The sequence below is a fragment of the Budorcas taxicolor genome, chromosome 10 (assembly GCF_023091745.1).
Source record: "Budorcas taxicolor isolate Tak-1 chromosome 10, Takin1.1, whole genome shotgun sequence".
In the NCBI taxonomy this organism is placed as follows: Eukaryota; Metazoa; Chordata; class Mammalia; order Artiodactyla; family Bovidae; genus Budorcas; species Budorcas taxicolor.
In genome coordinates, this window is record NC_068919.1 from 58,490,528 (window position 1) to 58,503,480 (window position 12,953).

The 12,953-nt window shown below is 40.7% G+C and overlaps 1 protein-coding gene across 1 annotated transcript in view; it reads left to right on the forward strand.

Annotated features, from left to right (window-relative positions):
• The first annotated feature begins 2,388 nt into the window (after nucleotides 1-2,388).
• Nucleotides 2,389-12,953, forward strand: part of ATP8B4 (ATPase phospholipid transporting 8B4 (putative)) — a 284,625-nt gene continuing 274,060 nt past the window's right edge. The window contains exons 1-3 of the mRNA XM_052647369.1: nucleotides 2,389-2,565; nucleotides 5,758-5,933; nucleotides 7,801-7,880. Coding sequence (XP_052503329.1) covers nucleotides 2,389-2,565; nucleotides 5,758-5,933; nucleotides 7,801-7,880 — 433 coding nt within the window. The remainder of the gene's footprint in view (nucleotides 2,566-5,757; nucleotides 5,934-7,800; nucleotides 7,881-12,953) is intronic.

Genomic DNA, 12,953 nt, shown 5'->3' on the forward strand with positions numbered 1-12,953 from the left:
TAGGTGAGTGATCACACCATTGTGGTTATCCAGGTCATTAAGATCTTTTTTTGTATAGTTCTTCTGTGTATTCTTGACACCTCTTCTTAATATCTTCTGCTTCTGTTAGGTCCATACTGTTTCTGTCCTTGATTGTACACATCTTTGCATGAAATGTTCCCTTGCTATCTCTAATTTTCTTGACGAGATCTCTAGTCTTTCCCATTCTGTTATTTTCCTCTGTTTTGCACTGATCACTGAGGAATTCTTTCTTTTCTCTCCTTGCTGTTCTTTGGAACTCTGCATTTAAATGAGTATATCTTTCCTTTCTCCTTTGCCTTTTACTTCTCTTCTTTTCTCAGCTATTGTAAGGCCTCCTATAGACAGCCATTTTGCCTTTTTGCATTTCTTTTTCTTGGGGATGGTCTTGATCATTTCCTCCTGTACAGTGTCATGAACCTCTGTCCATAGTTCTTCATGCATTCATGCACATCTAATTGCTTGAATCTATTTGTCACTTCCATTGTATTCCAATCCAATGTATTCCAATCCATTGTAAGGGATTTGATTTAGGTCATACCTAAATATTCTAGTGGTTTTCCCTGCTTTCTTCAATTTAAGTCTGAATTTGGCAATAAGGAGCTCATGATTTGGGCCACAATCAGCTCCTGGTCTTATTTTTGCTGACTGTATAGAGCTTCTCCATCTTCGACTGCAAAGAATATCATCAACCTTATTTCGGTGTTGACCATCTGGTGATGTCCATGTGTAGAGTCTTCTCTTGTGTTGTTGGAAGAGAGTGTTTGCTATGACAAGAGCATTCTCTTGGCAAAACTCTATTAGCCTTGCCCTGTTTGATTTTGTACTCCAAGGCCAAACTTGCCTGTTACTCGAGGTGTGTCTGGACTTCCTACTTTTGCATTCCAGTCCCCTGTGATGAAAAGGACATCTTTTTTGGGTGTTAGTTCTAGAAGTTCTTGTAGGTCTTCATAGAACCATTCAACTTCAGTTTCTTCAGGCTTAGTGGTTGGGCCATAGACTTGGATTACTGTGATATTGAATGGTTTGCCTTGGAAATGAACAGAGATCATTCTGTCATTTTTGAGACTGCACCTAAGTACTGCATTTTGGACTCTTTTGTTGACTGTGATGGCTACTCCATTTCTTCTACGGGATTCCTGCCCACAGTAGTAGATATAATGGTCATCTGAGTTAAATTCGCCCATACCAGTCCTTTTAGTTCATTGATTCCTAAAATGTCGATGTTCACCCTTGCCATCTCTTATTTGAGCACTTCCAACTTACCTTGATTCATGAACCTAACATTCCAGGTTCCTATGAAATGTTGTTCTTTACAGCATTGGACTTTACTTTCATAGCTGGGTGTTGTTTTTGCTTTTGCCTCATCTCTTCATTCTTTCTGGAGTTGTTTCTTCAGTAGCATTTTGGGTACCTACTGACCTGGGAAGTTCATCTTTCCATGTTATATCTTTTTGTCTTTTCATACTGTTCATGGGGTTCTCAAGGCAAGATATTGAAGTGGTTTACCATTCCCTTCTCCAGTGGACCACGTTTTGTCAGAACTGTCCACCATGACCTGTGCATCTTGGGTTGCCCTATATGGCATGGCTCTTAGTTTCATTGAGTTAGACAATTCTGTGGTCCATGTGATCGGTTTGGTTAGTTTTCTCTGATTGTGTTTTTTATTCTGTTTCCATTGATTCAAGAAATCTCTCCTTTCTTTGTGACTGTGGGGCCACGGTATGGAAAGGCCCTCCCTTCTCTCTGATCTGGCTTTCAATGGAAAGTTGAGGGCTCAGTGTCATGTTGTTTGAGAAGAGAGTTGACACAGGGGATCAACTTGCTCTGGTTAGAGAGATATGATTAAAACATATTTGGTTTCAGTCCTTAACTGCAAATCTGATGCAACTTCTGGAAACCCCATAACTGGCTTTAGATATATTGAAAAGTAGCCCTAATCCTTTCAAAATAGACATGGACCAAAATATTTTGTTTTTATCTAATCCCATGTTAAAAACCAGAACACTCTTAAGAAAAAAAAAAAAAGCGCAACAACCAGAACCCTCTCTAAGTGATTCTAAACTAAGAGGTTTAAATCTGTTTCCATGTGCATTTTTTCTTCAGCATCCTTAGGGTTAATGGTTTGCTTCCTCTGAGCTGAAATTAAGGATGTTGGGGAAAAAAAGAAGTCCTCACTCTGCATGTTACATGTTGCTTGAATGTGCTTAGCTTTCATGCATAAGAGAGTTGAAGTCCCCTTCTAATGATTTTTTTTTAAAAATTGACATTGCTAATTCCTTCAACTCTGGCAAAAACATGTAGCAACTCCAAAGATATTTGCTTATCTTCCTCAGTCGAGGGTTGATAAAAGTTTGATAATTCGAAGCCATGGTGACCCCTTTCCTTATCTGCTTCTGTTCTTCTGAACTCTTGATTCCTACAGAAAAAGCCATCCTGGGGAAGCCAGCCTCTAGGGAGCTCCCTTTTGTTTTTCCAAGATTAACCAGTTCTGCCCTGGGAGTAGCAACAGGCAACTCTTCCAGGAGAAACTCTTCTGGGCTTTTGGTATGTTTCCAAGGACTGTTTTTTGCTCCCTCTGTTCTTCACTGGTAGTGAAGCTGCTTCCCTGCAACTCCTTCCTCCTTTTCTGATGAGATGCTAGTTCTGATCTACCTCGAGCAGCTTCCGGTAGTGGTAAGCGGCCAAGAGTGTTTTTCCGGGAGTTGATCTCAGATTTTCAAGAATGTCCCCTAGAGACCCGGTTTGTTTTCTATGTAATTACTAGAGCTTTCAGAATAGCCTGGCTTTTCTCATTGTTCTCACTGATACGGTCACGGAATGGGTACCTGTTTGATCTTGCTGCGCTGCTGGGCAATCTCCCCTTTGTGAAGAGAGGCTTAGGTCAAGGCTGAGGTGAGTCTGGGGAGCACTGAAAGGTTGCTGGGACCAAGAGGGAGTTAGCTCTGCCTCGTTTGGTGCTTTTTGTTTCTCTTTTCCGGGTTACTGTTTTGTTTTTATTTTCTGTGTGTTGAAGTTTAGCAAACAGTCTTTATTATTCTCCTCTCATTAAAAAATAATTTTGGGGGGAAGTTAGTTGGATTTGGAAAATAGGACATTTTCTTTTTTTCCTTTGAAGTTCAAATGTTGATTCTGTTAACATCATCTATTACATGGCTAGTGGAGAAACATCCGTGCAGCATTTTTTCTTGGTTTCTGGATACTTGTCACTTCCTTTGACCACAGTTGGTTTTAGTTTTTTTTTTTTTCTCCCAGAGGGCTCATAACTGATGCACCTATTCAAGATATTGTTCATTTTATGATCAATTCTTCCTTTGGACATAAACAGTTTGTCACTAAACTCTCCCTTTAAGGCATAAGGGGTAGATATGTTTCTAGTACTGAGATTTCTATGAACAGAGAAATGGATTCTTCTAGTTTTGTTGATAGACATGAGAGAGTCTCATATCCCTAGTTAACAATGAGCTGTTTTGAAAAAAAGAAAAGAGATGAGTGAGAAACATTAAATAGGGGCTGAAAACTTATCAGAAAGGAGATGAGGAGATATGGGATCGTGTATGGGATTACCAACACCTGTGTTCCAGACCAGCCACCTCACCTGTGTTGTTCCCTGCCTGCCTTTACAGCAGAATGTAAATTCAGAGGGATTTTGAGACCTAGAATTTTGAGACCTATATTTGTCTGTCTTGTGTTTTTATATCGTTTCATCATCATGATGTATCTTTAAAAAATGAGGAGCCAAGTGATTTTTATGTGTCATTGGAGGATTTTTTGTGCTCAGAAGGATTTTGTTTTTTTCTTATATGATACGTTAGAAATTTTCATTTAGTAGGAAAAAGAAACTTAACCTATTGTTTCAAATAAACTGCTACTGTCCTTGAAATAAAACTTCTTAATGTGTGTATACTAGATGCTTGCACAGCATGTACAGGAATCAGATGCTAGTATTTGCTTTCAGGATTTCTCAAGAGACGTCAGGGAAAACACTGTAACCTCAAAATGCTCCACGCTTGTAGTGCATGCCTCAAGTCTTACTTCTTGGCAATATTGACAAATAAAATTCTAATTAAATGTTAAATATAAACATTAAATATTGATCATTGTAGTTTTGGAAATGGTCCTTCCTTAATTTGAGGCTACCTTTTTCTTTTCTCTCCTCTTCTTCACTCAGTGTTAGTTTGCTGAGCACCTGCCTACCCTGCACCAGCCTCAGTGCTGGATGCCCTGAAGAAGAGGGTGTAGGAGGAAAGCTACAGCGTTTTGTTTCAATATATCTTTCTGTGAACCTTCTTTTGATGTTGGGTGTTCCCTTGGACCTTGTCCTCGTCCTCTCACTGACTCATCCTCACCCGCTGGCCTCTCCTCACTTCTCTTCATTATTCTTCTTTCTGAATGAGATCATTCATCCCCCATGACTTCAGTGCTTCCTTATATGTTGATGATTCCAAGTCTACAAATTGGTCTCTTCTCTTTTGTGCTGAGGCTATTTTCAGTGATCAAGAGGCATTTCAAGCCTAGTATGCTCAAAGTGAACTTAATTATTGTCACACCTCAATTCCTGCTCCGGCTCCTCTGCCTTCTCCTTTCACTGCTCTATTTGTCATTTTCATTAATTATCCTCTCTTGTCCTGAGCCAAAAACTCAGAAGTCATCCCAGATTCTTTCTTGCTTTGTGACCCAGCATATGGACCATTTTTAACATTTGTCAGTTTCAACTGCAGACACATTTCTAGAATCCAGCTCCGTTACCTGTTGTCATTATCCCCCCGTCTTTTTCCATTCCTGTTCTTGGCTGTGAGAGTAAAACCTTCCTAAAAACTCTGTCAGCTTGCACTCACATAGAGGGACACAAGGAAGCAATGACAGTGGACAAGGGAGCCTAAATTCTAAGCATACCTTTCTGCAGAGAGAACACTTCTGCCTCCCCAATACCTGGGGATCTATCAAGATCTTGACTGTAACAATGTCCTGTGTCACTTCATCTATCAAATGGGAGAACAATAGTTCCTGCCCATAACATTTTGGTGAGGATTAAATGAGAGGTTACATTTAACATGTGCTTAGCATGAGGCTAGGTACTTAGTGGATGGGAGTGATAATGCTGACATTGATGACTTCTTTCAGACTCCATCTCTTACCTATCTTGCCAGCCCCATACACACCACACTCCTCCATGCTCCCTGTAATCTGGTTCCATGACGTCACTGCTCCCTTTCACAATACTTGGTCTTTCCACTTGCTGTTCTTTTTGCTTGTACTTACCTTGCTTTATTGAGCAAACTCAGGACTTGACTGGGAATTACCATGTGTGAGATCGTAGCTGACTCTGCAAAGCAGGCTTGGTGACCCCCTTCCCTCTGTCTCCGTGGTTCTCAGTCCCTTCCTCTGACACAGACCTGCAATATTGAAGTTTCTATGTTTATGATCTCATCTACCCCAGACTCCTGGCTTTTGAAGAAATGATCCTTGCATCCCTCTACCCAGCCCAAGTTTGATGTAGAACAGGTGTCTGATAAGTGCTTGATGACTGAATGTCAGTAGAGATGCTCTCAAATTTGATAGGAGGTTTTCTACATATATAGAGTTAAGGATATATTTAAGAAAAATTAAAGTAATAGCTTTCCTTTTTTGAGTGTTTAACTTTGTATTAGGAGGCACTATGCTAATTTTTTTTTTTTACAGGCATGACCTCAGTTCGTTAAATGATCCCATGAGTTAGCTGATTGTCTCTGTTTACAGATGAGAAAACCAGGGCTTAGAATGGAGGGGAACTTGCTGGAAGGAGAGAGCCAACAGGATCAAACCCGGTCCTCTGGCTCCAAGCTAATGGAGAAGGGGAAAGAAGAAGCCGGGGGAGGCATGTTTGATAAAGGGCAGGATGAGGAAAAGGGTTTTGAAAGTGCACAAGAGAGGCAGTGAGAGCAGATGAGGAAAGGATGAGAAAGGAAAGAGAAGAGGAAACTGTTGGAAAATAAGCAGGACATAAACAAGAGGAAAAAGGAAGCAGGGTTCCCACCACTTTAGTATTCTGTGGCTGGGTAACAGCTGCATGCCTAACAGAATATAAACAGACTTCAGTGCCAACATAATAACTCACAACACCATCAATCTGATATATATTATATGGGAAATAAAATACTTTATTGTTGAGGCATGGTAATTAGATATAATTGGTAGGCAGTTTATACATTTGTATGTGCTAACCATCACTTTGACAAACACATACACAGACTGGCTTAAATTTTTTTACTTTTATTTTTGCCCAGTATCTTCATTCTGCAAGCCCTATGGGTGCTGGCGTTGTCACTGACACCAAATATGATGATAACATTATCTATACCTCCTACTCTCACTTCATAGTCAAAACTGCACACATGTAGGACTGAGGCTTGGGCTTATTCTTTACTTTATTCATCATTGGTCTAACCTCCAAAGGCTGAGATTTCCCTTTTGGACGAAAAATATCCCTTCCCTGGAGTCTCAGAGCTGTGCTCCCTCCCCCACCCCATCCCTTAGAGGCCTGGAGCAGGGGGAATATCCTTGGGCTGATAGGCAGTGTTGCCAGCATATATGATTGCAAGGTCACCACGTCCAGAGGTGGGAGGACTCGCTGAAGCTTTGCTTTTGAGCTTCTGGGAACCTAGGGCCAGAGGGAGAATAGGGGCAGGAGCAGGACCAGAGAAGGTGGACAGCAGAGGAGGAAAGAAGGGGCTAACTCCCTAATCCTGCCATCCCTCTTCCCATCCTTAGGCCCCACTATTGCTGAAGCAGAGGGGTTCTTCCACTCACCTAGCCTCAGCCCACCTCCCCTCTCTCTTGGTGGATTAGTCTTCAGAAAGGAGGTGGGTTGGGTTGGAAGGCAAGTGCCTTAGTGAGAAAGTGAAAGAGAAGGAAACAGGGAAAGGAAACTGAGAGAGTGAAAGCAGAGAAAAGGGGAGGGAGTAGGAGGAGAGAGGACAGATGGGGAGGAAGGAAGGAGGGGGAGGGATCACATTTTTATGGAGTGAGCTGTATATTCTCACAACAGCCCTGGGAGGAAGGCATTATTTCTTTTGTTTTACAGATTCGGAGAGTGAGTCTTAGGAAGGGTAAGTGACCTGGTCAGAGTGACACTAGATAGAAAGTGGCTGAGCTCGGATTGGGGTCTGCTCTCCAGAAAGTCTGTCTTGTTCAGGACAGTGCCTCCCAAGAGGAAGAGGAGGCAGACCTGGGGAGAGAGGGAGGCAAGAGCAGAATGGAGACAGGAGAACAGACGGTTGGGGGGGGTAGAGATCTCACAGGGGTGAGGGCTGAGTTGGGCTCCTTGAAGCTCTCTGGGGTCTTGTTGCTGAGTTCTGAGAACTGGAGAGGATGCACTGCGCAAAGGATGTAGAGGATCCTCCTCGGGCACACCCCTGTTCCTCCCTTGACCTTGAGATGAAGCCAGGCTGAGGGTGCTCCCTGGCAGCACTCTGGCGAGAAAGGAGAGCTGCCAGGAATCTGCTTGCCCTACTTTCCTGGCTTCAGCTGCTCCTCCTGTCCCTTCTCCAACTGCTCCACCCCTTCCTTTCCCCTTTTCTAGTCTCCTCTGATTCCTTTGTCTTGCTGTCCCCCTCCCTCATATTTTCATTCTCCCTTCCTACTGGTTTTATTCCCTCAATTTATCGCTATGGCCCTGGATCCCCACTGTAAATACATCTTCTCTTTAAAGTCTCATTACCCAGTTGCAGTTACTTCCTTTGCTGCAGAATGTCTTACAGGAGTTACCCTTACTGTCCTCATTTTATCCTAATGTTTATTTAGACATTTTGACAGAGGACGTTCAGAGGATTGCCTTCAAGATCGCTATATAATGAGCTCCCTTTTCCCAACGACCTGTCCAGGTATGTTCTGAGGCTTAGACAGCTTTCTTGCCCTGGATTCTGTAATGCTGGTGGAAAAAGCAGGAATCCAAGGTCAGTTTCTTTGACTGTAAAAGACAAGCTTGCAGCCACCACATCCTGCTGCCCCTTGAGCAGATCAGCTGGCCCTGCCCTTGGTGGCCTGTTGGTGAGTTTATTATGGCCAGGGTGGGTCATTTGTCCTGTATACTTTAGACCATAAGTTAACAGCATACCGAAAACAGATCTACATTTCTGGGGCAGAGTAATATAGCTCAGGAGACAGATGATCTAGACAGATGAACCACAATTTATTAATTGAAAATGTACAGTGGAACTGTCAGGAGGACCAGAATGTTCACTTCAGCATGCGTGGCTAGTGTATTCCTTCCCTGTAGGCAGACTTCTGTGGGAAAGCGAGTTGTTATCAGCAGGTTGCTTGGCGATTGTGGAATTGGAGCAAGGGGAATTACCTATAATAATCTGATTGTTGAATGGCCTCTGATCTTTAAAGAGAAACTCCATTTTAATCCTTTACTTAAAGTGTTGAGTCACCTGCACCCTAGTGTACCCATTTTAATTGTAAAGTAGGGACCTCTATGAGGAATCATAATATGACCAGTATTCCCCCTTATGCAACAGCTGCTTGAGTAGCATTTCCAACTTGGATATCTTTTTATGGCCCTTAATCTCAAGGTATCTGAAATCAACTTCTTATTTTCCCTAAACAAACTGGGGTTTTCTTTTGACTTTGCCATTTTTTTTTTTCTATTAGAAGAATTACATTCTGTGACCAAGATTCAAAACCTGAACTTCAAATTAAAAAAAAAAAATCAAATTCTTCATGCAAGCATCACTCTAAATCTTTTCTAAAAGAGTACTCACATAAATGAATATAGGTAAAGTACCTAGCTATTATTTGGGTTACATTTCTCTCTCTTCCTACTTTCCCCAGACCTGTCTTTCTTATAAAAATCCAGCAAGACTTTGACACACGAAAACCAGCATCTTAACCCCTTGCACGAGATGAAGGCAAGGGTAAGATAAAACCTATTCAGCGACTTACCTTCTTCCATTTCTTCTGCTTTGGGGTGATTTCAAAAAAGGAACAATGTTTTTATGTAAATAATGTTTGCTTCAGCACTTGTAAATGGTTGAATTTCAAAATCCTAAACTAGATTTTATTTTAGCAAATCCTTTATCACCTGTTTTTTTGTTTTTTTGTTTTTTCCCCCCAGTCTATTTCCTTAGACCCTCACTGATCTGAAAGTTCAATAGAAAATGGCTTTTTCTTTTCTCTAACATCAGTGAATGTCAGCTGGGGTATTTTGGTGAATTGATAAATATGACAATAAAAGAACTAAAATTTACTTCCTCAACTATGAATACTCCATTAGATATATCTGGGTTGTTGTTATTATAAAGAAAAGATTGGATTGGAGGAAACGTGGACTTGAATTCTTAATTTTTGTTATAACCACATGTTTTAGAGAGTAAAAACACTTGGATAAGATCATTAATAAGGAACAATTTTCACAAACCTCAGAGAAATGCTGCATTAAATATGAAATAGAGCATATTTTCTACAAAGGCAAAAATGACTAAATTTAAAAAAGATTTATTCATTATATTAAAAATAAAAAGTTTTAAAGATATTTTGGAAGTTGTTATTAGAGAAATTAAAAGCATTGAAATAATTGTAAGGCTTAAAGGTAATTTTAGAAATGATATGGTTTTGCTTTGTGCTTAATTGTCTGGGGATTTTAAAATGCAAAGTGCTTGTAGGAAGATCTAAAATAAGAGATGGAAGGGGTTACATGGATATTTTCTCTTTAGTTACCTTTTATTGCACAACTATATATTACGTTCATCCTGTGTACTGGCTATCTGTTAGTGCTAATCCCTCAAAGCGATCTAGCAAACCAAGAAGGAGAAAGGAAGAAAATGTTGGCCAATGGCCAGTACTCCTAATAACTTCCTGAGAGATTAAATTTCTTCTTCTTGCCTGCATTCTCATTGGCACCTGTCAGGGTGGAGAGTCCCTTTTGCCATCCTGCTTAAAGAACTGTTCTTCCTTTTACCTGCTCGAGGGACTCTGAGCTCATGAAAACAGAATATGTTAACTTAGTCTCCAGAGAGTTTTCAAGCCCTAACAAGTTGACTTAGAACTTTCTGATGAGCCTTAAAACCCACTGGCCAGATGGGGCCATCAGATCGAGGTGTCATTGTCACTGAATCCATTCATCCTTTCCCATGTCCACATTTTGTATCTGTTGTGAAATTTTGTTGGAACAAAAATAGCTCCTCATGGATAAAAACCCACTTTTGTCCATGTTTTTCTCACAGAAAGTCTTTTTCTCAAAAAAAAAAAAAAAAAAAAATCCTTTTTGTGCATCTTCTTTTAGAGTCAGGGTGCTTCCTCTTGCCCTTCTCCTCCCAGAGATGTGCAAATTTCCTTCTCCTTTCTCATGCTATTCAGTTTGCCTGCAACGCTCTTCCTATTGCTAACCAAATACTTCTCATTCTTTGAGGTTCTTCCTAGACTGGAGGTGGGGTTGCACAGGAGAATAGCTACCAGCCAGAGAGAGAGAGGCCAAGAAAGCCACAAAGGTTCCCAATTTGGGAGGATCTAAAACTTTCTTGAACTTGCAGTTGGGGTCTAGGAAGAGACAGTTGCTAAAAGGGAGATGCCTTTAGTATCAGGAAGCTTTTACTTCATTGCTCATAGAAACTGAGAAATTAATTCTTTCATTTAGCAGACATGTATTGAGCACTGCCGCATGCCAGTCATGCATTTAATATGGAAGATACAACTATGGTCCAGACAGATCAGTTCTCTGCCCCACTGGAGTTTGTAGACTAAAGGGAAAACAGCTAATGTGATAGGCAAATAAATTTTAGAATTATAGGGGTTCTGAGATGGTAAGTTCTTGATTCTATGGGAGCGTATAGGAAGTGGTCTTATCTCTGATTTGGGGGGCCAGGGGAGAGCTCCTAGAGGAAGTGCTAGGAGTGCAGTTTGAGTTGATATTGAAAAGATAGGTACAAATTAGTCAGGTGAAAGGATTGACCATGGGTATTAGATTATGACTGACAGAGGAGACAACATGAATCATGGCCTTCAAATGGAAAAAGCTGAGCTGAATATTTCTGTAGTATAGACATGAGGGGGTGCGAGGAGGAATGGGGACTGTAAGGAGAGTGATGAGAGAAATCAGAGTAGAAAGACTAACAGGGTCCAGGTTGCAGAGGGACCACGGAATCATGTGGAATTTGATCTTTTAATTTTTTTAAGGCCAATAGGAGGTGATTAGAAGGTTTTAAGTAGGGGTGTGACATAATGCTGTTTATCAATATCACTCTGGCTTCAGTGAGGACCCAAGTCTATGGGTGGTCAGGGCTGGAACAGGGAAACCTATTAATGAAGGAAGGCAGGGAAAAGCAGTAACTGGTCAGCAGGCCTGTCCTGGAGGCATCTGCTGCCTAGGGTTGGGGAACAGTGAGGGGAGGGGAGGATTGTTTTAGGCAACCTTGTAGCAGTTCATAGAAGGCATGGGAAGAGGAAAAGAAGAGTTATTGATGGGTCATATTGGAGGACCTCTCTTGGCTTCTCACAGCACCCAGCAATAGTAACCCCATCTTCATGTTGGATTCATCAATATTAGTGAGTTGTCCCTGGAAAAGCAGTGGGTCTTAGAAAGTGTTGATGGCCCTACATGTCAGGGACACCTTGCAGTGGGTGTTATTCCCACAGCACTGCTGAGGCTATGGCTTTTCCTGGCTGTAGTGGATGGGAACTTGTAAATCTAGGTGCACAACAGGGAGAAATGCTGATGGTTCAGGCTTTTTAGATTCTAGAAATTGATAGTGGAGAAATAGGTGTTGATGAAATTCCTTTGCATCCTCGTTTCTTGTAACTGCTAAGCCATAAGCCTTGCTCTTCCTCTTTTCTGGTCTTTAGATGAGTGACCAGCTTCTTCTTTCGTGGGTGTTTAATGCATCCTGCCACACCACATCTTTGAGCAGGAACAAACAAGTCATTTCTCTTGCTAACCTAGGGAATATGAATTCAGAAGCTCTCCTTACTGTCATGTGTTTGCAGAGGTGTCTGAGTTCATGTCCATGGTCTACTGGGTTGACGTTGTTACCCTTTATTTATTCATTCTAAATCCTTAATGGAGTTTGCCATATGAAAGAAATTAGACCACATGTAGGGGAAAAAATGAAACATTATTCTGCCCCCTATTTATTTCTAAATAATTTTTTCTTTCAATTTTATTGAAAAGTAACTGACATACAGCACTGTGTAAGTTTAAGGTGTATAGCATAAGACTCGACCTACATCATGAAATGATGACCACAATAAGTTTAATGAACATCCATAATTTCATATAGATAAATTATTTTTGTTGTGGTGAGAACTCATGGGATTTACCCTCTTAACAACTTTTGTACATAACATACACTGCTGTTATATTGATCATGGTTGCACTTTACATGCTTAGTACTTATCTTCTAACTGGAAGTTTGTATATTTTAATCAGCTTCATCCAACTCCCTCTCTTTCCACCCCTTGTCTCTGGTAATAACAAATCTGATCTCTTTTTCTATGAGATTGTTGTTTGTTTTTTGAGGTATAATTAACCTATAAAACTATAGTAATTCCTGGTGCACAACACAATGATTCAGTATTTCTTATCATCACCATAATAAGTCTAGTTACCATCTATCACCATGCAGAAATATTATGTTATTATTTACTATATGCCCCACACAGTACATCTCATTCTCGTGATTCATTTGTTTAGTCACTGGAAGTTTATACTTAATCTCCCTGTTTCACTTATTCTCCCTCCCTCTGTCTCCCCATCCCTGCAACCACCTGTTTGTTCTCTGTATATGTGTTTCTGTTTTGTTATATTTTCCATTTGTTTTGTTTTTTAGATTCCACATATAAGTGAAACCATACAGTATTTGTCTTTCTGTTCTTTCACTTAGCATAATACCCTCTAGGTCCATCTATGTTGACATCTATGTTGTCCATCAAAATTGACAAGATTTCATTTTTTTTTATGG